At 39.4% G+C, this 24,798-nt stretch overlaps 1 protein-coding gene across 2 annotated transcripts in view; it reads right to left on the bottom strand.

Annotated features, from left to right (window-relative positions):
- sorcs3a (sortilin related VPS10 domain containing receptor 3a) overlaps positions 1–24,798 on the bottom strand; it is a 218,335-nt gene that overhangs the window by 21,884 nt on the left and 171,653 nt on the right. For both annotated transcript variants that reach the window (XM_019279262.2, XM_027285251.1), the window contains 7 exons: positions 24,472–24,563; positions 23,123–23,230; positions 21,468–21,585; positions 21,241–21,374; positions 16,845–16,958; positions 14,389–14,560; positions 3,346–3,532 (listed from right to left, as the gene is read on the bottom strand). In XM_019279262.2, the coding sequence (XP_019134807.1) occupies positions 3,346–3,532; positions 14,389–14,560; positions 16,845–16,958; positions 21,241–21,374; positions 21,468–21,585; positions 23,123–23,230; positions 24,472–24,563 (925 nt within the window). The remainder of the gene's footprint in view (positions 1–3,345; positions 3,533–14,388; positions 14,561–16,844; positions 16,959–21,240; positions 21,375–21,467; positions 21,586–23,122; positions 23,231–24,471; positions 24,564–24,798) is intronic.

Genomic DNA, 24,798 nt, shown 5'->3' with positions numbered 1-24,798 from the left:
CACAGGGTGTGAAGCTTGTTTCAGGGAGAGAAATACTGCAGAACACCATCACTTTTATATGACAGTTTAGTGTGCTCAGGTTTTCTTCCACAGTCCAATGACCTCAGGTGAAATGATAAATATAGGATAGGAACAAATCCCCTAAAAAGGCTTTAGTCTTTGAGATACCCCTACTCAAGGTAGAGCCAAGCTCAGCTGTGTTCTTTTTCATAACTTTAATAGGTCTAGGTTTTAAATTGATGGTTATATAAAAATACTTTACTGATATTGATGTTTGGATCTTCCCCAAAACCCCAAAATATGGATTATTTAGGCTTCTCCAAAAAGCACAGTGTCTGCCTTATCACATATATATTTGGAAGTAATGATCAGAATCTCACCAGATGTGATCTGGAGGTTCACAGACAGCGATCACATACACTAAAGTAAATAATTGTTCAATTTATTCATGTAAACAAAACTGAAGATTGCAGATACAAGTGGCCAAAATGAGCTTCCTCAGCTCAGCCTTAAAGATAGAGTAAGGTAGGTCAGAGATCCGGAGGCAGCTCGGAGTAGAGCTGTCGAAAGGAGCCAGCTGAGGTGGTTCAGGCATCTGATTAGGATGCTTCTTTGGCACCTCTCTTTGGAGGTGCTCCGGACATGTCCAACTAGGAAGAGACACTGAGGCAAACCCAGAACCCGCTGGAGGTACGACATCTAGCCTGGAAACACATCGGGTCCTCCAGGAGGAGCAGGAATATGTTGCTGCGGAGAAGGAATGCCCCGATAAACCTGCTGTCATCCCAATCCGATCCCGGATAAGCGGAAGAAAATGGATGGATGGATTAAAGTAAGGTGACCTATCACCATTTACATGAACCAAAGACCATTTAGGTTTCAGGTTTGTGCTCTGCTCTGCCTTAGTTCCTCTACCATATAGAAAACCAACCATTTTTTGAATCTATGTTCATTAAAAAAACACATTTCATGTACAGACCAGCCAAACAGCAAATTCATCCCCTGGAACTTCATCCCCTGGAACTGTGACCAACATGATGTCTCTTGAAAAAGTCCCATTCTAACACTGAAAATATGTTGACGCCATCATGTATTTTTGACATGATACCTTCTGGGTAATACGGCAAACCTCCCCACTAAGAACCTAATAGGACCCGACAGGGGTCTAGGTTGCCTTACACTAATCTTAGGGATGAAGTTTCCCGCCGTGGACAGATGTAATACACTACATTTGTAGTGGTTTCCCAACGAAAGGTTTGTGTAGTGCTGCGGTCTGGGATGTTCGTCTCGCCAAGGCTTCTGTTAGCGCTCATCCTCTTTAACCAGAACTAATCTTTATCCCCACTTTGAGATGCTGTGTGTGTCCATGTGTGCGTGTGTGTGTGTGTGTGTGTGTGTGACTCATTTGGTATTAAATATGTTTAGCTGAGAAATCATTGTAGTAGTTTTCGGCACTTCCCCATCACCTACACTGTCAAATAAATCCGGCTCAAATTAATGGCGTCCGTGCAATGCACAGCGGCTGACACATCGGGATCGCAAGAGGTTAAATTAAAATGGATTGAACAGAGTGATGAAAGAGGAAGTGACAGGATGAAAACATGCTGAAAGCAGCTTATTATTTCCATGGAAACTTAAAACGATACACTACCTCATTGCTGTTTGAATAGAGCGGGGGAGCGTGGCAATCCTGTAATTTGCTATGCGCGCTGTTGTGTAAAATCTGCTCCACTTAAGCCATTGTTCTGGTGTTGTATCCTCGGATAACTGGCAATTAGTCACAGTGGCCTTAAAGGTCCACTTCTCAGTCTCTGTTTCTGCCCACAGTGAAACCTTGCATAAGCAGGTATGTTGTGACCTTTCTCCCAAAAGTTGTTTGTGTTTATCACAGCTGCTATGTTACATAATGGCATGTATAGGTCAGTGCAGTTCATTTTAGATGGGTTTAGCAGGGATCAACAGTGTGGCCGTCATTCAGTTGAATGTAGTTTAGCACCTGGAGTGAGGCAACAAAAAATATATTGATGAAAAATGCTTTAGGTTCGATGTTTGTCCTCAAACAAAAAAAAAAAAGTCACATTTTCTGATTTCCAAAGTTGTTTTGAAACTGCACAATGCATTTTAAATGGAGGGCTGGATTCCCAGCTGTGTCTGCGCTCAGTCACTGGTTTATTAGGTCCACCTAATGCAACACTGCTGTAATAAATCCTCTCTCTGCGGTGGTTCAGTTTATGATGAAAGTGTTTTAGCGAGGTGTTGATTCATCTGTGTGTTCATTCTGGGGGCTGCAGTGTGCAGAGCTGTTGAACTGTTTTGACTCATACAGAGAAGTGTTTCTGTTATTTAGCCTTAATGATAGAAATCGGGAGGACATGATAATAGAAATACATGTCAGGATAACACAATTCAATTAAACTGTACAACAAATTACATCTTCTTTAATGCACAGTGTAAACAAAAACTATTGCAGGACTACAGTTGTTTTAGGATAAAACATTAAAATAAGTAAATAAAATCATTTTTATTTTCCTTTTCATTTGGAAACATTTAATATATAGTTTTATTTCTATCTAACCAACAAAGCGCTCTGCGCCTTACTGTGTTATCCTTAACTGGTGTGCAATTATACTGTAGCGTCTTTCTGTTAAGTTGTAGCATTAACAGTAAATGGAGACACAGGTTAAATGTTTTTTAATACAAAATACAAAGTTGGCCATGAGCCATGTCTGAAAGTAGTCCTTTCATACTGACTACCGTCACAACCATGGATGTACCAAGAAAAAAAAGTATTTAAGGGAAGCTGCTTTTTAGCGCATAGGGTCAAGAATGTTTGATTTCCTGCGAACATCTCATGGTGACCATAGCAACTAGAGACTTCGGGCCAAGATGTCAACTTCCGGTTTACCCTTCTACTAACTTGAATGGGGACAAAATGATTTATACGTCCAGCTCCTCTGTACTTTCCGAATATCGGAGTCAACAGATCAAATTCCGATAATAATGTGTTTGCTGTCATTACACAGTTTGGCCACTGTTGAACATGGTTTTAAACGCCCAGTGCTCTTTGTGGGGCTTGGTCTCAACAACATTCACCAGTAAGGTAAGGTACACCTACAGTATCTTACCTATCTATGGTAAAGTAGACTTTTCAGACTTTTGTAGTGACTTCACCTGCCTAGGGTAAGGTAGCCATAAAAGTTCATTTCTTTGGTGCTTCAGATGAGTGTATCAATTTCAGTCAGTTCTGTCAACGCTTTTCACTTTGTGTTACATTTAATTAAGTTTGTTTGAATGATTGACTGATTCTCTTTTTTTATTTGGACTATGGTTAGCAGCAGCACTTACACGTGACATGAAGGAAGAGCGTTGTGGAATCATAACCCAACATGTTTTCTGCCAGCGCTGTCACACGGAAGATTCCTGCAGACTTGTAGACGTGTTTGATCCCTTCCTCGGTCCAGCTCAGGTTAGAGTAGGATACGGCTGTGCCATCACCGAAATCCAGCTGGATGTTGGTCCGCATAGAGTCACCCTGAAACACAACACAGCAGGACTTTATTCAGCTACAGATGAACACTACGTACTGACATCACTTTTTCATGTTAAGCCACCCTCACCACCAAAAAAATGCCAAACACAATCATCAAGTGGCCACCCAGAGAGGAAAACAAGCAAAACGGTAAAGGCCATTGGAAATTACATGGTACTCCATACAGAGGACAGAACAGTGGGTGGTCTGATGACACTTTAATGTGGCCAGAAAGCAACAGAGCTTCTACCCTCTGTATAAGACTTTTGATAGTCAAAGGGCAAAGAATAGCATGGCCTATGATTCCCTGAAACTGGATCCAGCATGTGAATTTTTGAGGCAGGTTTCAGGACAGACTGATCACATTCCCTTTAAGAGTGGAAGACGTGCTGAGAATCAAGCAGGAGGACAATTAAGCTTCTACAGTCAGCCTTCGCTGGAAGGGTTCAAAATCATGTGAAACTGGTTTTGGGGGATTTTGACAGCTCTTCTCCTTGCAATAAAAATGCTCTATACAGGCATGAATGTCAACTTCTTGTTAGACCTTTGCAAGAGGGATTGAAAAAGTGATCAACAGAATTAACATACCTGTAAAATGTCCAACCCTTTTGCAAGAGCTTGAAATTTTGTCCAGTCCTCAAAGTACTTTGGCCAACAAAGTTTGTTTTTTTGTGTGTGTTTTTTTTAAAAGATATTTATTAAGCTTTATTTTCAATAGAAACAGCTTGAAGAGTGACAGGAATGTGGGGAGAGATGGGGAATGACATGCAGGAAAGAGCCACAGGTCGGAGTCGAACCCTGGGCTGTCACAGCAAGGACTGAGCCTTTGTACATGGAGCGGATGCTCTACCAACTGAGCTAAACAACAACCCGACAAGTTCACCTTTCTTGAACTGAATCAGCTCCAACCAAAAATCCAGAACTAACTTGGATTCATAGAGCTTCTTAGGAGCGCAGCAAGGTCAATGACAGGGCTGACAAGAAGCCATTTAGTTTTCACTTGTAGAATGACACAATGTGTTACAATGACATCTTGACATGTTGAAATCTTAATGTTATGTTCGATACCTATAAAACAATAATTTTTGTGATTATTTGCATGTGGAAATGACATTTTAACTAATCTTCACAGATATGTATCTAGATTTATATATATCTTGAGTTTAATTATAGATCAGTAGTATTATCAGTAGTATCAGTAATTCCTTTTTCACTAGTAAGAATAACAATTACAGAATTGAATTTCTACATGTTCAAATATCATATGCATTTCCGATATATCTGCTATATCAAAAAAGACATTTAATTTCTTTCCTGACATTCCCAGCATATCAACAAATCATTGTGGATATGTCAACCTAATTAGTATATACCTTTTCAACCCAGTTAGTATATTCGTTTAAGGTTTGTGGCTCTAATTAGCATGTCATTTTTGGACATGTCACCATAATTAGCACATTCATCTCAGATATGTGCATAATTGCAGATATCTACAATTACAGTCCTGACATGTCTGACATACAGTATCAATTAACAGATTTGGATGTCTCATGCCCTTATTAGATATGTACCTCATTAAAAGGTATCTACAATGACGTTTTATTGAGTTAAAAATTCTTAACTAAAATCTAACCAACCATAAAATAAACCATAAAAATATTTGTAGATATCTCAAATTGTTACTAGTACAAAGAGGATTTTACCATGTTACAATTGAATTTCAGATATCTGAAAGTGCATTCACTACGAGTAAGAACTGAATTATCGATAGTAACAACTGAATGACAAATGAATTGTTCATATGGATAATTAACACTTGTGAGAATTGAGTTGTTGAAGTCATTAATTAGAGTTGCAAATAGTCAGAATTACATTATCTATAATATACCTACTGAATACATCTTAAAATCTTCAGAAGAACATTTCCAAAGCTCTAAACATGTAAATATCATCACTCATACACAATCTACTCATGCTGTTCATACTGTTTATACTGTCACATCCACCTACCCAATATACATTAAACAACCTGCTATAGAACCATAGTTATTTTAAGCATCCTTTGGCACCACTGCGCCCTTGTGTGATATTACTACTGTGTTCATATATATTATCTGTACATAGTGGTTTATCGTTTACATTCAGCTGTCAAGCTCCTTGTTTTTTATCTTTATTTTGTCTATATCTGTGTATGTATGTGTGCACTGAGAGCATAGTGAAACTAGAGTCAAGCCCAATAAAAGTGATTCTGATTCTCTTGCTGAGAGTGGTTAATGGAGAGAAGCTATTTTTATCCAATACAGTTCATAAACTAGACCGCTCGAACTCGTACTTGCAATTCCTTTCAGGTGGATACACACAAATGTAATAAAAAAGAACATCGCGCAGACAGTCAGTTGAGAAAGAAAAGTTTTGCCACAAGGTTGAACTCACAGCAGTGATCACTCAGTTCTGACTGAGAGTTACAGTAAGTCAGTGGTTGAAACACTACAAATTAAAGCCGCCATTGTTGCCGATGTAAGCTGCACATAGTCCACGGCATTGTCTGTGTAATAAGAAGTGAATAAATGTAGTTTTTAAGTCGTGTGAATTTTCTCCATTTAAATTAGAACGTGTTTGCTCTTTGCAAATGCATGTTCATTTTCATCAAAGTTTATACTTACACAGTATAATTATAGTACTTAGATGTAATTACATAGCTCGATAATTATAGTTCTTTGAATTATTTCTCCTCCAGACTAAAATCACTAAATGTGTCTTATGCTGAATTACTATTCAAGGTTTGAAAAGTTTCAAAAGAAGCGAAAACAATTAGTTTAATGAAACAAGCGTTAATACCCCTTGCTTTTCACAAATTTGGCAAATACTCATTTTCAAAACAAACTAGCTAACAAGCTAAATAATTGTTAAATAAATTAAATTATGAAAAATAACATAACTTTGTTCAAGGAGTCCTTGCAGAAGGGTGAGTTTTATGGAAGTTATTTCATGAATAAAATAATTATTACAGTCAGCTTTGATTTCTAATGAAGTGCTTGTCAGTCGGCGCGCTGAGTCCTTAAATTATTAATTTTAAGTTATTTCATCACTTGATATCATTAACGTTAACGTTGTGTGTAAATGTGTGTGTCAGAAAGTGGTGCAGAGAGAATTTTTAGTATGCCCATGTGCGTCTGTGTATATGCACGCCACTCCGCCATGATTGTCTTTGCATGGTGTGTGAGTCTTTAGCCGCTTTCCTCTGGGAATCACATCTGGCATTATCAGAGGATCAGCACACAGCGCGAGCGTTGGTGGCTCCAGCTGCCACGGAGGCCAAATCTGCTCTCACACCCCCAAGGCCTGCGATGACAAACTCCCAGGCTCCCATTTGCATGTTGTAGCTCAGTGCTACTGGGATCTTCATTTGCAACACTGCATTAGCATGCCAGCTTCGCCAAAACACACAATGAAACACAAAAAATATGCCTATTGTTAATCTTCTCTTTCCTGCTCTTTTGCTCCTTCAATCCCTCGCTGTCTGAGTCCTTTCTTTTTATGCTTCCAAGTGTGAAAACACGGGAGGTTTGGTCCAGGCTTATGGGGATATTTTATGTCACTTTGCTTGCAAAATGATATCTTTGGTAAGTGTCTTGAGAGAATAGAGAACAGCTAAAAACAGGGTTTGACATTGCAGGCATTGTTAAGAGCTGTAATGAGCTGGCGTCCAAAAAGGCTCGGGCTTGGTGCCACCAGTGTCACTCAGCTCTTCCCTGTGTCTGCTGTCCATTCTGTGTTCAATGCTTGCTCTCTCCATCAGCCACAATGGGATTTACTAATCAGCATGAGGCCGATGCTGGCCCGTCTCTCTAAATGTCACTCTTTGTGTGCATGTATCTCCCAGGGCTGAGCAGATCCAAACAAATCATGGCTGGAGCCTTGAGGCTGGGGACACCGGTGCTGGTTAGCAATGAAAGCAGTGTTGTACACATTTGAGAAGGGTTTGGATACACAGGACCTGTATTTGTTTAGGTGCTTGTCAAACCTGAAATCATAATGTCAGTGTAGACAAACACAAGGAACTGTTGCTGTGAATAATTCTAGGAAGCCTATCCATCCATTTTCTGTAACCACTTATCCTATTGCAGCTGACTTTAGGGCAATAGGTGGGGTACACCCTGGACAAGTTGCCAGCTCATCACAGGACACACACAACCATTCACCCTCACGGGCAATTTAGAGTCACAGATTATCCTATTAAGTGCATGTCTTTGGACTGTGGGAGTAAATAAACCAGGAACCTACTTGTGTGAGGGGCCAGTGCTAACCACTGAACCACCATGCCGCCTTCATACACCGTCATCTGTATCTCTTCAACAGACTAAATGATCTGAATCTGTGTGGTTGGGGCTTAAAGCAGACAATTATAGATTATATTACTTAGGACTAAAATTTGTTGATTACTTACTGGTCCAACAGCAGGAAGCCCAGTTCTGCATCTGTCTTATGGCTCTGGTTTTGGCCTGACACTCTCCTGACACCCCAGGCTTGAAAACCTCCTCCCTTCCCTGGGGTCCAAACCCCCAGTGGTACAAACACTGATACTCTCCCGGTGTCTCAAGCTCACATTCACAACAAACTGAGCTAACGTTGGCTAACAGCAGCTACAGTTCTGATGGACAGTTTACTTCACTGTCCATCAGGAAACTCTGTAAATCACAGAGAGTTGATGCGAGTAGCCGGAGGACATCAGAGGGAAAATCAGAAATCATTTTCTCCATAAAATATGATCCAGTTTCATTAAAATCAAATTGAACTTCAGAGAAATGTTTTTTTTTTTAATCACAAAAGTACATGGACATTGTTTTGGATTATGTGTCCATGAAAATAATAATTATGGTTTCCTTTCTTTATTTCAGCTATTTTGTATTTATTTATTTTTCATTTTAATTTAATGATCTCACATACAGTTATATACAGATGGGTATAGAAAATTATCTTGTCTGGTGCATATAAAGAAATGTCTGGCTTTCTGTTCCTGATTTTCTTTTTTATCAACCTGGAACCTATACTTTTTATGTTGCTCCCATCAACTCATTTTTGCTAATAACCAAACATCTACAGTAACATGACTGCACAGAGTTTGAAAATGAACGCTGCAGTAAATATTATAGCTGGGAATCCTCAGTAGTCGCGCCTGTCATGTTTGATCACAATATTCGCCGGCAGGAGATTCCATCTAGCTCTTCCACTGGGGCAGAAAATACGTTTCACAAAAAGATAACATGAGCAAGAACAACTGTAGAACATTTTCTCCCAATTGAGACAAGAGTGTGAAACAGAGAAGTGGATGATAAAAATTCAAACTGACAAAACAATTGTTAGGCGGATCACAGGGAGCATATATTAACCAAGAGGGAACCGCCGTGTGAGTCTTTTGAACTTGTAACCCATTTGGTAAAATGGGGACTCTGTACAGTAACACATGATGGCCACACAAAAGGGAGCACAAATCTAAAATAAGACAGTTTAACAGATAAAAATAAATCCTTTCAAGTTATTACCTTTAGGGAATAATAAAAAAAAAAAAAAACTAAAATAACTGCTTGAGTAGAAAAGTGTGTCTCTGTTAAAAGAATGAAGTGTGCTCTAGTGTCTACTCTCCAACTAAAGCACTGAGTTGGCAAAGCTTTAGTTAGTTCAGCATTGCCAACGAAAGTGAAGCCAAATCTGATTAATGACAACACTGAATCAAGAGGGAAGCCAGTTTATCTACAGGCAGGAAATCAGTGCTCACTTTGAGTCAATCAAACTTGTTGATTTAAAAATGAATCAGTCACAGAAAACACAGTGTGATGTACACATAATGTACACATAGTATGGAGCTGATTTTAGAAATACATAATGATTGAGGTAATGAGTGCAAATTCCCTTTCTCAAAAAAAAAAAAAAAGATTCTGTACTATATTCTAGATATATCAGCTATTATTATGGTTCCAGCTAATTAGTGTCCACACATACATCTAGTTATGTCAGAAGTCTATTTTACACAGCAAATACGATTAATTGTTTGAAACCAAGCAGCAACCCTACGTGGCTGTGAAGTGAAGCCAATGCAGAAGTATCAAAATTTGCAGTTTCTGCCACTTTAGTCCCGCTACAGCTCGAGTCTCCATAAGGCCCCACGTTAACAAATATTATTCTTAGTCAATTCTTTTAATTTAACAGCTTCCAGTAATAGTTTTACACGTGGTCAACATGCTTATTTGCTTATCTGCTGAGTGTTAGATGAGAAAATTTATACCAATTTGTCAATATTAAACTACAGGAAGCAGCAGGTTAGCTTAGCTCTGGCTTTGTATAAATGTAAACAAATAAACACTGGCAGCGTATCTTAAGCTTACTACTTCACAGGTTTGTCACAACATCAGAATTTCACCACAGAATCACTGTTGCAAAAAAAAAAATGCATCCAGCATAGACTCCAAAAGCGAATATCAGAACAAAATTTCAACAAAAATGAGAATGACTGCCACAGAGGCTTCAGCCATGCTTCAGAGACTTGATCATTTGGAGTCTGATGGATGAGAGGGTTCAGATAGTGATGTCTCTTGGTCCCTTGAAAGCTCATCTGACACTGGCCCTGAGAGTGGTTCAGAGAACAAGATAATTCCCCGTCATAGTTCTTCCTAGTGTTATAGTATGATGCATGTATGTTGACCCAGATAAGATATGTTTATTTGTTCTCAGAATTTATATTGTTAATTGAAATATATGTAAATATATAAATTCAGGCCTGCACTAAATAGCTTGAAGCTTTGATGTTTCCTAATTGTAATTCTACACAACTGCAGAAAAAAGAGGATCAGGCTACACTCATATTACATTATCTGTATATATAACTGTATTTTTTGGCATTTAGTTTGAGCTTTACAAAACAACATTTTCATTGCAGTGAAAAAATATTTTGCTCTCCAGTTTCCGAGAGCCACACATCTGCTACAGCAATCTTTTTTGTGATATAAAAAAAAAATAATTAAAAAAATCAGCCAAGTGTGAAGTGGCCAGGATAAGAGTCAACACCTCCGAGTCTGAGGCTATGGTTCAGTGAAACTGGCTCTCTCTGGTTTAGCAGTGAGTTGCTTACAAGTTGTCTTGTTCACAAGTGACGCAAAATGAACTGGACCAGTGGACTGAGCAGGAAAGCAAAATTCTCTACATCAATCTATGTTCCAACCCTCAACTATGGTCATGAGCTTTGGGTAGTGACCGAAACAATGAGATCGCCAAAATAAGTGGTTGGGCTCAGCCTTAGACATAGGGTGAGGAGCTCGGAAATCCGGAGTCAGCTTGGAGTAGAGCCGCTGTTCTTTCGTGTCAAAAGGAGACAGCTGAGGTGGTTTGGGTTTCTGATTTGGATTCCTCCTGGGAGCCTTTGGAAGCGTTCCGGGCACGTCCAACTTGCAGGAGACCCCAGGGTAGAACCAGAACTTGCTTAAGGGACTATATAGCCTGGTGTAGGCCCGAGAATGCTTATGGAAATCCCCCAGGAGGAGCTGGAATATGTTCCTGGGGAGAAGAACGTCTGGAACGTCCTGTTACATGTGCTGCCACAACAAGCTGACCCCAAATAAGAGAAAGGAAATTGATTGATCGATGGATGTCATAAACTACGATGACAGATATTCAAAGCATCATTTGAAAACTTTCAAATGTAAATATGACATGATGAAAATGATAGTATGAATGAATAATATATATGGTCATTTTAGTAGTAGAATTCTGATATTTAAGTGTGTTAAGTAAATAAATAATAACATAAAATATCCATCTATAAAACTCTCTTACTTTGTAATTTGTGTGTAAGTGTAGGATATAAACTTCTTCAGGTTGTTACAAGAACAATCACATTCTCAAAGACAAGACTGAGGACATGACTTCTGTGTCCTCATTGGGAACAGGGGACTAGTTATTTCTTTCTTCACATGCAGCATGCAGTGTTCTATATAATGGTTTGTAAACTTTTAGTGCTGCATATGTGCATAGTGTAGCACCAGACTTGGGAGATGAGTGGTCACTAGAGAGTTACGGAGGAATTTTCACAGGTCATAGGTTCAGGTTGATCACATGCAGTCATTTGCATTTGGAGCAAAAACGGGCTCATGGATTTCAGATATGCACTTGCTAAATACAGAGCTTGTGCATGAAAATTGTCTCATTGCTGTATTCATATATTAATTCTCTTTCTAGGACCACACCAGTGTACCCTGTATGCTTGTTAAAACCAAACCAATTGAACTGGCAGACCAACAATTAAGTGAATATGCAAACATCTCAAATTCCTGTGTCTCCTTCCTTTGATGCCAAATATGGAGTGGTGGTTAAATTCTTTATGAATTGTTTTGAGATTTAGTTGATGTAATTTAGACACGAGCCAATCACTTCTCTGCCAACCATTTAGTTAATAGTCAGTTGCTGTTACAAAGGCGTCTGTGGGTGTAATTACTGTGTTGCATAACAGTTTCTAAACAAACACAAAACCATTAGAATGAACAATGTGGTCATGGTAATCTTATTATATCCTTAAACATGTGTCCATATTTCTTCTTCTCTATTTTTACATGTGGATGAGAGTCTTCTTACCTATCAAATATTTAAGGGCATTTGCTCTCCTGAAGAAATACAGCCATTGCGGGCTTCATGAATATAAATTAAACTCTAAATTCATCTTGAGAATATTCTCAAATAGGGCTGATGCCACAAGGATTCTTTACCCCAGCCTCCTCTTCTTTTATCACATCACCCTGATACCCACTCCCCCACCCCTTTCCATCAGACAGCCCCCCTCATAATGAAAGAAACAGACCTCGATTTCTCAATTTATTGCACAGTAATATGACAACTGAGCCTGGACAGGACCCCGGGGACACACACACTTACCTTGAGCTTTTGCAGTGGCAGGAAAACACTCCTGCTGCTAATGCCCCAAAGCCTGCAGTCATTATCAACGGAGCATATTCTGCCTGACCAACATGTGGAGCAGTTACCTAGTGATGAGGCAGCCTGGCAGGCCTGTCTCTGAACACCTTGCCTTTAGCTGACTAACAGGGCCTCCAGTGAGGTCTTTTGCTTCTGCCTCTGGCTTAAAACTTTTTCATTGCGTGGGTGATTTGGAGCCATTTAACTGTATTAAACTTTAGAGAGAGTGTAAAATAAGGAATCACCAGGCTCACTGAAACTTCAACATTGGTAAACTGTATCTCATGTAATGTAATGTTTTTTTTGTTGTTGTTGTTTTTTTTAAACACAAAACCTTCAAACTCATATTCACAGAGCACCTTATTCACAGAGCACCTTACAGATCTTATTCCTTATTGTGCAGTAACAAACACACTGACTTTTATTTCTTTTGTTTTATTTTATTTCTAGGTCTAAGTGATTGTAACTCTAAAAGGATAGACTTGTGTGTCATTTGGAAAGAGTTTTGATGTTGTCTTTGTTGACACAGAAGATTAGGGGCTATTGCTCTTATCTATAATGCGTTCAGCCAGTGATTAAACATAGTCTATGCATCCAGGAGACAAGGTTAGGTGTGTTATCAGTGTAATTGTGATAACGTATGTGTGTTTCGGGATTATGTGGCCTTGAGGCAATATAAACAAACAGTGGACCCAGTATTGAGCCCTGTGGGACTCCACATTTGATGCTGACTTTCCTAGAGGGAAAAATTCCCAAGAAAGACTGAAAAATTAGATAGGGTGCAAACCAGACAAGTATGGTTATCTTACTGACTGAGTTCAATATAAACAAATAAGAATTTTGAACACATATATAAATTAAAAAAGGTGTAAAGCTGCACTAATACAGTGGGTTTGTAACATAGTCACACCCTGTCTTTCTTTATTCGGTCCCTTGTCTCTTTAACTACTCTCCTGTCATTTCAGGTCCCATCTTCCTTGATCAGCTCATTCCCCTCACCTGGTTTTCCCCGCCCATCTCCACACCTGCAGCCCATTTTCTCATTAGCTCCTCAGGGTATATATACTAGTCCATTTTCATTTCATCCCTGCCAGAGTGTCTTGTATTGTTTTGCCAAGCTCTCCAGCAATCCCTGTTTTTTGACTTCCTGTTCTGATCCTGTTTTTGCCTGTCGTGGATTTTGGATTCCTGCCTGCCCCCCGTCGGATTTGCTTGCCTGTTTTTTGATCTCCTGATTTTGACCCTGGCTGTTTCTGGACTTAGTAAACTGATCTTCCCTCGAACTTGTCTGCTTCAGTGTCGTGCTTTTGGGTTCTCCTTGCCAGTATCAGTACTCGTGACAGGGTTAATATTAACAATTCAAAAAAATCTGTAATATAAAAGAGGCCAATCATAGTGATGAACCCACAAACAGTTACTACCCGACTCTCAGCTCTACAGAGCATTTTAGCTTCTTTCAGCTCATTTTTTTAATTATACAGCCCGGATCCTTTACTCTTTTGGTTTACTCTCACTGCTTGCTACATCTGAAAAAAATTCAGATGTAGCCAGCAGCTTTTTTCAGCAAAAAAGCAACATTGCTCCAACTGTACACTAACTGCTGAGCCACAAACAGCAGAAGGACAAAGTTAGCAATTAGCTGGTGAACATAGTGCCGCATTTATCAGCTACAGAGACTTTTTCCCTCAAGGAATTAGTGTAGACCAAAACAACAAAATGAAGATTAATGTTAATTGCATGCCTTGTCTATAACTTGCAGTATATGCCTTTGATATGGTATCTGTGTCTGTTTTTTCTTCCCTGCATTGCCAAAAATCAGTTATTGCTGCTTTAATTGAAAATCAGTAGAATGCATCTTTGAGAAACTGGTACTTCGCAAGACATGTTGGTTGTTTTCTCACCTCATCCAGATGCACCAGAAAGGTCACGTTGTTGCCCATGTTGGCGGTGAGTTTGCCATCTTTGGTGGTCAGCAGGAGTCCTTTTGGAGGTCTGTTGGGGCACTGCTGTTTTCTGGCCGTGTACATTTCTTTAACTCCCTTAGTGCAGTTGTTCAACACCACTTTACGGTACCTTTGGGAAAAAAATTAAATTTTAAAGAGTTTCTTTAACTTTACCCTTTTGCATTCTTTTCTAGTTCAATCTGCTAAAGTCAACACATTCCTTTCATTTTTTGAAATAAAGATGCTTCATGAGCTTGTGATTTAGACTCAGCAGAGGGTGTCAGTACAGCTGTTATGCTTTCCAGTTTCAGAAACAGACAAGATGACAACTGACAACACAAGCTGTGTCAGAGGCTGAGACACCTTGCAAAGCTTAATCACAGCCGTAGTGAATAAAACACTCTCACTGTGATTAAGCTTTTCAAGGTGTCTGTCCCCCGGGGAGCCTCAAAACTAACACAGAAGACACATCTCACTGGCAGAAGAAAGAAAAAAATCTATTACAGAACATTATGTCTAAACCTGCATGGTGTAATGACAGTAATTTTAACTTTGGGAATGTGGTAGTAGATCCTGATACATTCAGCTGAGTTGTTTGATTATAAATTGAACAGAAAGTAGGGATGCCCTTATTATTTGGGAAGTGATTGCAAATGGTCAATATTCACGACAAAGTATCTGACTTCAATTTATCATGGCCACCACCACTGGTTGAGGCTCTGTAACTTTTGCAATAAGAAACAAAGCAATGTACCTACAAATAAAAGACCCTTCATTTAATACACTTGCCCCAGCAGCATTACTTGACTCATCATGTATGGTGGTGTGTAGATGCTGATTAAGCTTAGAGAGATTAGGAGATCTGAGAGTATTAGGATCTGAGAGGTAACCTGAAATAGTGCAGCAGCTAAAATATAGTAATATATGGAGGGACTAAAGAGACATGGGGAAAGAGAAAGTTTCTGGTACACAACAGAAACTATCCTCTGGGAACAAGAAAGTTTCCTGTGCTTAAGAGAAAGTATTGCCTGTGCACAGGTTATCTGGTGCACACAGAATACCATCCGGTGCATTTCATCCTGCTATGTTTCTTTGTGGAAATGGCAGTACAGAAGTTAGTTAAGTTATATTATATAATTATACTATCAGGTATGTCTTACGCTTTCAGAAAAGTGGAAATATCCACTTCTGCTGCCATTCTTTCAAGTGAGATGAGCTTAATGGTCTTTTGCCATCTGTGGAAGCTGAAGCTACATGAAAGATTCTCTTGTGCCCACGTTTTTAGTTTTCCATGCACACCAGAAACTTTAACTTTTTTTTCTCCTCCATGTTCCCTTAGAGGTTTCGCGGGAATAATACTATGTAAAATGAATACTGTGGTAGATGTGAGTATCGTAAAATGCGTAAATGATAATGTTATAATGCTGACTAATGGATCTTGTTAAAATGTGCCATTATTACACTAACTTTTAGTGTGCCACAGATAAATATGTCTTTAAAGCCACTGACTCAAGAGAAATAATTAACCCTCCAATTATCCTGTATCACCACTCATGTCACCACAGTGGCAGCTGTTCAACAAAATGTAGGTAGTTTTACTTTAGGTAAAAGCAGCAATACTGTATGTTATGGCTTCATTTCATGCACTCAAAAATCTACCTATGATATTACTGTAAGAGTAAACATATTCATATAGGGACAGTGCCTGCTTTTAAAGTGTTCAATTACACACACCAGTCCTCAAGGTTTTTTTTTTTTTAATCTTGTACTCACAAGATTGTTGATCAAATGTAAACAGTATCTGTAATGTAAGACACTGTTTGGTAGTTGAGTCGATGACCCTGAACACTTGTGTTCCACTCATATTTTCACTGATTTTGCCTGATAGGACCTTTTCTCAGACTGGCCTTGAGTCACATTCTCAACTGAGATTGGTGACCTGAAGTAAATCTCAACATAAACTCAAACCTGAGCGGGTCCAATCAGCCACAAAAAGTACAAACATCTGTCTGGTTATGCAGGGTCTTTTATAACCAGCAATAATGCACCATTGGGACCAATAAACCAATGAAACCAATCAAAAGTTGTTCATAGAAAGAATGCACCATATTTAATGAGTCGATCATAAAAATCAGAGTAACGGTAGCTGCCAAGTCAATGTGGTGAAGCATAAAGTGCAATAGTTCTCTCTGAAATGTCAAGTTTGTTTACCCACATTGTGAACAGTTGCCTCTTGCCACACAGCATCTCATTCAGTTTTACAATTCTGATCATATTAAATCTGTGATCGGTATCTGCTCTTGAATCCTGCCTGAGCATCAAGGAGAAAGCTTTCAGGTTTGTGTGAAGAAAAACACATACAACATTATGCAGTATAAATGAATAAATGAATAAGTCAATGACACAGTCCTCACCCTGTGCTGTTGAGGTAGTTTTGACCCTGACTGCAGCTTCTGGACACGGTGGATGGATTGAACCAGAAGGAAGGCCGACAGTTCCCATCGCCACGCCGCTCATATCCATAATCGCTGTCGGAGGACAAAGAACATCCGCACGTAGCCTGATCAATATCAGCATGTGCAAAGGGACATCTTGTCATACAGTGTGTTCCACATCCCTGAGTTATCTATCTCTTTATTACTGGTGACCAGGACCCTGTCTGGCACACAGCCGCATCATTATTATGTATTGATTAAGGCCACTGTTGACAAATGCAACGCGACAGTGTAAAGCAGTGTGTGTGTGGAAGCGCGTCATGGAGGCGGTTTTGTTGCCATGCAAAGGATGACTAACTCTCACTTACTAGCATTTCCAATCACAACATGATTTACATCTAACAAAGCAAGGTAAGCAAGTGCCTATTCTAATAACACTCATGACACTGATATATCAATTAATCAACACACCAGAACTAATAAACAAAACCAAGCCAGTGGTGGACTGGTCTGGTTTGGTTTGACTGTGATTACGACAGTGTGAACTATTCATTAAAAAGCTGTCAAGGCGCATTGTTTGAATGGGTGCACATGGCCAACGAGTTGAAAGGTTAGCATGGTGTCTTTGGGACAAAACGGTATAAAAGCATATCTTGACGGTGAGACTGAGTCCTAAAGCTCGGCGTGCCCACAAAAGAAAAGGATCTAACTTTTCATGATATTTAAAAATCACACCTTTCTTTTAACTGCTGTTTTGTACCACGTTAACACCTAAGTATTATAATGAAATGTACAACAACAACAATGACTATGTGTTAATTGATTTTTCTTTATATATCAGTAAAATGAGGTCAAAACAAAACATTTATTTTCATTGTCTTAGAGAAAAAAAAAAAGTTTTCAATTTTGAATTTATCAAACACGTCCTTATGATATCAGGTACATGTCAACATTATGTGAAATACGCTTAATGGCTTCCTAATTATGAGTTACTGTGAGGTCAATACTACTCTTCATAGTTTCAAAACAGACATATCAATTAGCACTTCACACATTGGTTTGATCCTTTACAAAATCCACAGCAACACATTGTGGTTTTAAGGAGAATGAGGAGAAGGAGAAGCCAGATGCAGTGACCTCATGAGTCCTGCTGTGACCACGAGGTTGCCAGGCAACAAGCTTAGACAGTGTAGAGAAGGGCTGGGCGGATGGATAAAGTTGTGTTTGCTGAGATAAAATGTGGTAATTAGTAAGATTTGGAGAAAAAACTTAGTGACTCTAGAAAACCCAGCTGGCCCCCACCTTGAGTCTTTATGCTAAGCTAAGCTAACCACGTCCTGATACCTAACACATGGACTCGAGATTGGTATTGATCTTTTCATCCAACACTTGTAAGTGTGTCACTCTGTTCCACTCACTTTTTAATGGGAAACTGTCAAAACACATAGAGTAGGGTATAACACAGCTGTGTTTTCACTTTCTGGTTTTCTTTTGTGCTACCATGGCTATAAAATGCTCTTGCATAAAAATAAATATTCCTATATGGACCAGGAAAAACCTTAAACCTTATTGTTCAAACCACACAGGGATTGGATATTGATATGGTGGGAGCATACAGATATCTGGGTGTTCATCTCAACAACAAACTGGACTGGTCTGATAACATATACAAGAAGGGCCAAACTCTTCTCCAACTTGCTGAGGAGACTGAAGTCTTTAGAGTGTGCCGGACTCGGTTAAAAACCTTCTATGTCACTGTGGTGCCATCTGCATTATTCTATGTTATCGTCAGCTGGGCAAGAGGAAGCACAGAGAGAGATAGAAAAAGACTCAATTAACTGGTCAAGAGGTCCAGCCTGAAATGGTTTTTCAGGGTTTATTTTCAGGGTAGTTTATTTTGCAACAATGAGCCACTCATACAATATTTAATGAGTTGATCGTGAATATCACAGTAATGGTAGCTCTCAAATAAACATTGTGAAGCATAAAGTACATTATTTCTCCCTGAAATGAACTACTTGTACTGAAAAAAAGTATGTGAGTCCACCATTTAGCTAATCACATACTTTCGATGGTGCTGTTAACCATTGTAGGAATTGAGAGGTGAACAGGTAGGCTAGTCCAAAAGCTAACTTCAAAGCTCAAAGAACTAGTAAACAAGACTAAAAGTCAACTTTCAGTACTTCACAGTTTTGCTATGTAAGGGATAATGCACAGTGAGGGGGGCAATGTTGGTAAATAAACCCCATCAGGGACTTTATCACCCTTTTGTGTTTTTTTTACAACAGTGACCGCCTCACTGTACGTTATACTGCGTATATATGTAACATTATATGTATACGGTTACATGTAAAGAACTGTAGAATTTCAAGTAACCAAAAATGCTGCGTGATAACCAGTGTTTGGTGAATCAGTGTCTGTATATATAATATGATAGAATTACACTGTTTGCCGGCAGGTCTCCACATTGCGTAGCGCTGCTTCAACTGATCAGACTCTTTACACCTCAAATTAAGTTAAAGGACTTTTTTTCTGCACTGATGTTTTTTTTTTTTAAATCCCCATTTCCAGATTTTAAGCATGAGCCAAATAATTCCCTGCAGAGACAGACAGAGCGAGACGACAGACTCAGACTCAATGAAAATAAAACAAACTTTACATAGTTCAATGGGAACCAATTAGCACTCACTCTCTGACCTTCTACAAACACTATTTACATAACTGCTGTAAATGTTGGGATGGCATTTTTTTCAGTTTTCTGTCATTACAAGATAAAAAATACAACCATTTAGGATTTGCATACAAATTGAAACTATTTACACCCCCCCATACACACATCGTCTCAACAGAATTACAAGCATAGCGAGCTCGCAGACAGACGTGACGCAGACAGACATTAGGAGCAAATTGTGTACAACGATCCTAAATTTATCAGATAATTGAAAAAAACACAGAGCAAATGGAGTAAATTAATGAGACACATGAATAGCATATACAATAGATCCCCCTTAAAGGGCTTAAAATTGGCCTGCAGGATGAAGAGTGCAAATGGTGTTCATACAGAACTTCTCTCTTGTCCGGGCTGCACGCTTCAGTCGTTGTGCCATTAATTCATTCAAGATGACACAGCACACTAAGCATTAAATCACCCACTTTATTCCCTCTTTCCCTCGCAGGTTTTTTTTGTCTTGTTTGCTTGTTGTTGTTTTTTGACAGACATGACCATCTCCAGTTTTGTAATTTTGTCTGTGTTGCTGTGATGCAAACCAGTTCTTTGCTCTGCTGAAGACACACCTCTGCAGTAATTCTACGAGAGCACATCCATCAAGCTAATTTTCTTCAAAATATGTCTGTATCCATGCAGCGGGCTCAGTAACAAATACGGTTATTAGAAAACCATTAAGAAAAGGAAGTGTCTGAGAGAACACAGTGGACTGAAAGTACTTTTCTAATCTGTGTATTTTGTTTTCCTTGCTTTTGCACCAAATTTGGCTCACAAAGTTCCAGGGTTAAAGTAATGTGAGTGAGTTGTTTTTAGTGAAAGTAGGTAGCATTCTGGAGAGCATATTTGAGTGGACTGAAGAGGGTTTTTAATGGAAGCCAGGTGGATGCACCTGAAAATAACAAAACCGCTACAGAACAGTAGTTGTTTTTCTAAGATGTCAGAGTTGTTTTTTCCCCTTTACTTTAACAGAAACTTTGGATTTAAAGGGATAGTGCCGTATTTCGAAGAGGGGTTGTATGAGGTACGTGTCCGTAGTTGATACATACCTACAGGGGACACAGCAGAGCCAGGAGAGACACACGCATGCAAGTTTCTGAACCAAACAGATGATCTGTAAGACGTTGTGTGACATGTAAAACCTGTTCTACGGTTGATGCTATAGAAAAAAATAAAATCTGATGACAAGGTAAACTGGTAAAAATATTCTAAATATAGCATACAATAAAGCAGACATTGATTTTTTGGGAGGTTGGCCTTTTCCAGGTGGCTAAAATGTGCTAACTCTGCCCACAGCAGTGTGTAGTTAATCAACTGACTATGGATAAGTACCTCATACAATCCCACTTCATAATACATGAAAACTATCCCTTTAACCAGCATTCACCTGAAGGGCCCATTGAGTCACATTCATACTGTTACAAACACTCATATTTGGTAGCTTCCCAATAATTAAAATGCTAAGCAAAATTCTAAAAAGATAATGATGAAAAGCGCATCCTTTGAAAAAAGTACTTCTACATGTTTGGCACAGCTGGAGAACAAGCATTGCTGTTAATGAAGCTCTCCTTTGGCAGACAATAGAAAGAAACATAATCCCCCTTGACGATTATGAAGAAAGGAGCTACTGCACAAAGGCACCCATCATCTTACCATTCAAAATCATGAGCTCTGCAAATGCAGGACTCAGCTGAGAGGATTCTGGAGTAGTCCTTTCCCAGCATGCAGTAGTTCCCAGGCCTGCGCTTCATGTAAATTTGTTTTTGGCCCATCACACACGGCTCACCCTGTTGGCACAATAAGGCAGAATTACTGCAATGAGTGATATTTCTTTTCTATAGCATGTATGCGACTATGCGTGATGTTATCATTTTTCTTACCTGGTTGTGCAGGTGCCAGGTTTGATAGTCTTCTTCTGTGCAGTTCCTGCTATAGATGGACTTGTAGTCTATCTTGATGAGCTGCCATTCAGAGCGGTGGCTGAAGTGTCCAAAAAAGCTGCAAAGACAAACGACAAACTTCAGGTTTAGCACAATGTGGGTCTAAATTCTGTAGTTTAGCCATGATTTCTGGTGGTGAAAAGAACATTATGCTTCATTTTTTACATAATAAGTATGTGATGCATTTATAAATTACAAAACAAAATTATTAAAAATTAAACCAATGGTCCCAAACCTCTTTGCAGTGTCTAATTTAAGCTCCTTGTCATGTTCACTTGTCTATGCCACTCTAAACGTCTCATGTGGCTGCAATTTATTAACATTTTGAGGTCTAAAGAGGTGAAGTCAACCAATATTACACAAAGAAAACAAAGATTAAAAAAAGTCTGAAAGGTCAATCCAAATTTGTCAATTACAAAACTATCCTCTCTCATTAATAGTCTCATGACCCTCCAAGATTTTTCTGGTGACCCTTTAGATGGACCTAACCCCTAGGTTGGAAGCCATTGGACTAAACTATCTTACCGTATGTAAAGTAGTTCAAACAACAGTAATTATGCATCATTAATATTGTAATATATTCATAATTCATATAGCCATTGTCTTCCAAAGCAGTACATTTACTTTAAGTACACTGTGCTAACAATTCTTCTGTACTTTGGCTTAAGGAATAAAGGATCTGAGTACGACCTGCGTCAACCTGGGAGTCAGGGCTTCTCAAGAAGTCACAAGATGATTAAATGACCAAAGAAATGAATCAATATCTGACATTTCTCAACTTTTGAAAGACTTGATACATCCACCTTTTGAGGCCTTTAGTTGTAACTATCGTCCTATGGTCAAATTTCTTACAATCACGACACGGTCATAACCTGAGCTGAGTTTTAAGCTTCATTTTCAGGGGTCATGAGCCAAAAATGTTGGAAACCACTGATCTAAAACATTACATCTGAAGGTGAAACCAAACGTGAGCATACTCAAAATGTCATTAGTGTCTGTCATTGTATGGTAGTACACAATAGGTCAAAATTCAATCAGGATGTTGGTCTGTAAACTGTGATGGATGCTTACAAAAGTCAGTTTGGATAATAATTTATATTCTATCTTCAAATTAAGTGTCAAACTCTCAAGGAATAACGACTAAAGATGTTTTTTTGAACTATGATTGCTGCTCATTTGGTCATGACGATGACATTTAATAGAGAAATACTTAAGATTAGAAGCCACCTCATCAAAGGCTTTAGGGTTTTACAGCAGTAGTCCCATTAACTGGTAATTTTCCAATGATCAAACCCGTTTGTCAGGTGACATAGTAATATCCACAAAGGTCTGACTAACAGCCTACATGACCCATTACCTGCCCCTCAGACATGTGGCTTAATAAAGACTAAATACCACAGAGGTTTGAATGGACACCTTCCTAAAAGGTCCTCCATCTGTCTACTCTTTCTGTCGAGAAAAAAATAATCCACAGTGACGAACAGAATAAAGAACATACCATTCACCTTTCACTCAGCCCACATTTCATGAAAGGACAGAGAACTCAGCACCTTTTAGCATGTTATTTTTCCCATTTTCAGACTTTTTGGACTCACGTCATGATTTGGTTTTCAGTCCCAGCCTCCACCAAGACTCCATCCACGAACAGAGGCACGGAGGAGAAGCTGTGCTGGGTCCACTGCCTCCCCTCGTCAAAGCTGACCCTGTGCATATGTGTCAGAACGCATTCACATCACGAACCCAACAGTGATGGCACAGAAACAGACGCTCTCTGTATTAGTGCTTTGTCGTAGAGGCGGGGGGGGGGGGGGGGGGGGGGGGGGGGGGGGTGTCTCATGGTCTCTGTGTAATTAGATACTGTAGCTTTGGGTAAATATCAAAAGGCCGAGCATTAAATGGATCTTTCAGAGGCAGTTTGTCCGTTTATCAAAGCAAAGACGCACAAAACTGCTTTCAGAGCATGTGTCAGAAGGAAAAGGAGTGATGTCACAGGTCCTGGGTAACGTCTAGACGACCAGAATAGAACTGTTTCATGTTCAACTACAAACTGGAGAAGGAGAAAAAAAAAACAGCCAGGAAAAAAAAGAGAAATTGGACAGCTTTCATCATTGTGGCCTGGGCTCTATTGATTCTGACAGCTTATCAACATTGGTGCAGAAGTGAGAACAACTAGGAGTACCTGAGTGTGACATGGCTTGAAACACTGCCGGGGCCTGTATTTTGGAAGAAAGAAAATCCCCCCATGTTGCCTCGAAAAACCCTCCACTGCCTTCATTTGGCTAAAAGCACTCTGACAACAGAAAAAAGCGTTGACATGCACCTATTATGAGATTTAGGCCAGGGAAGTGTTTAACCGAACACCGGCTGAGAAAGCAATACTGTTCCAACGCTGCTGTACGGTGACTGTAGAGATACACAGGATTCCTTCTATCTGTTTTTTTTTTTCACTTCTTCTACCATTGCACTTAAATTGGGAGGGAGACAAAAACCCAGCATGCTACACTTCACTGGCTCTAAAACTAATTTCAGAATTGTTGCAAAAGCGATTGGAGAACAGATCTGGTCTCACTTGGATTAGCCTGCACTGAGGCAAAACGTAGGCGCCCGGTTTGGCAAAAGGAAGGCAATGTGTTAATGAAAACACTAAAAAGGGAGGGTGGGGTGTGTGTGTGTGTGTGTGTGTGTGTGTGTGTGTGTGTGTGTGTGTGTGTGTGTGTGTGTGTGTGGGGGGGGGGGGTGCTAGTGGTGGGGGGTTCAGACTGCTGGCTGTTAATGATAGGTGGCTTAAAAAAGAGTCACTGACAGCTAAACTGTCACATACATTATATGCATGCTCATTTTTTGGTCCATGAGCATCAAATTAACTTTAAAATAGCTACAGGGGATCTGAAATATTTTAGAAAGGAAGAGTGTTGATTTATGTTATATTTATGTTTGTATGTACCATAAGTGCCTGGTCGGCACTGAAGGCTGTTTGACGGCGACGAGGGCTCCTCCTTTGTCCAGAAACCACATATTGTGCTCCTCTTCAAAGATCTGAAGACAAACATGCACAAACTCACTCTTAGCATTGAAGAATGCAACAGGCCAAATATAATCTTCATAGTTTAAAAAAAAACAACAAAAAAAAACACCCTGAGATAAGAAACTGACCGTGCGCTAAACTCCAATAATATTTGAGCAACCATAAATATTTTTATGTGTGGGTAGAGTGCTGCAGGGGGGACGTGGGAGTTCATTTCAGCACCACCCGTGGTCCCTTGACAAAAAG

The sequence above is a fragment of the Larimichthys crocea genome, chromosome I (genome assembly GCF_000972845.2).
Source record: "Larimichthys crocea isolate SSNF chromosome I, L_crocea_2.0, whole genome shotgun sequence".
In the NCBI taxonomy this organism is placed as follows: Eukaryota; Metazoa; Chordata; class Actinopteri; family Sciaenidae; genus Larimichthys; species Larimichthys crocea.
This window is presented reverse-complemented; position numbering and strand designations above follow the sequence as displayed.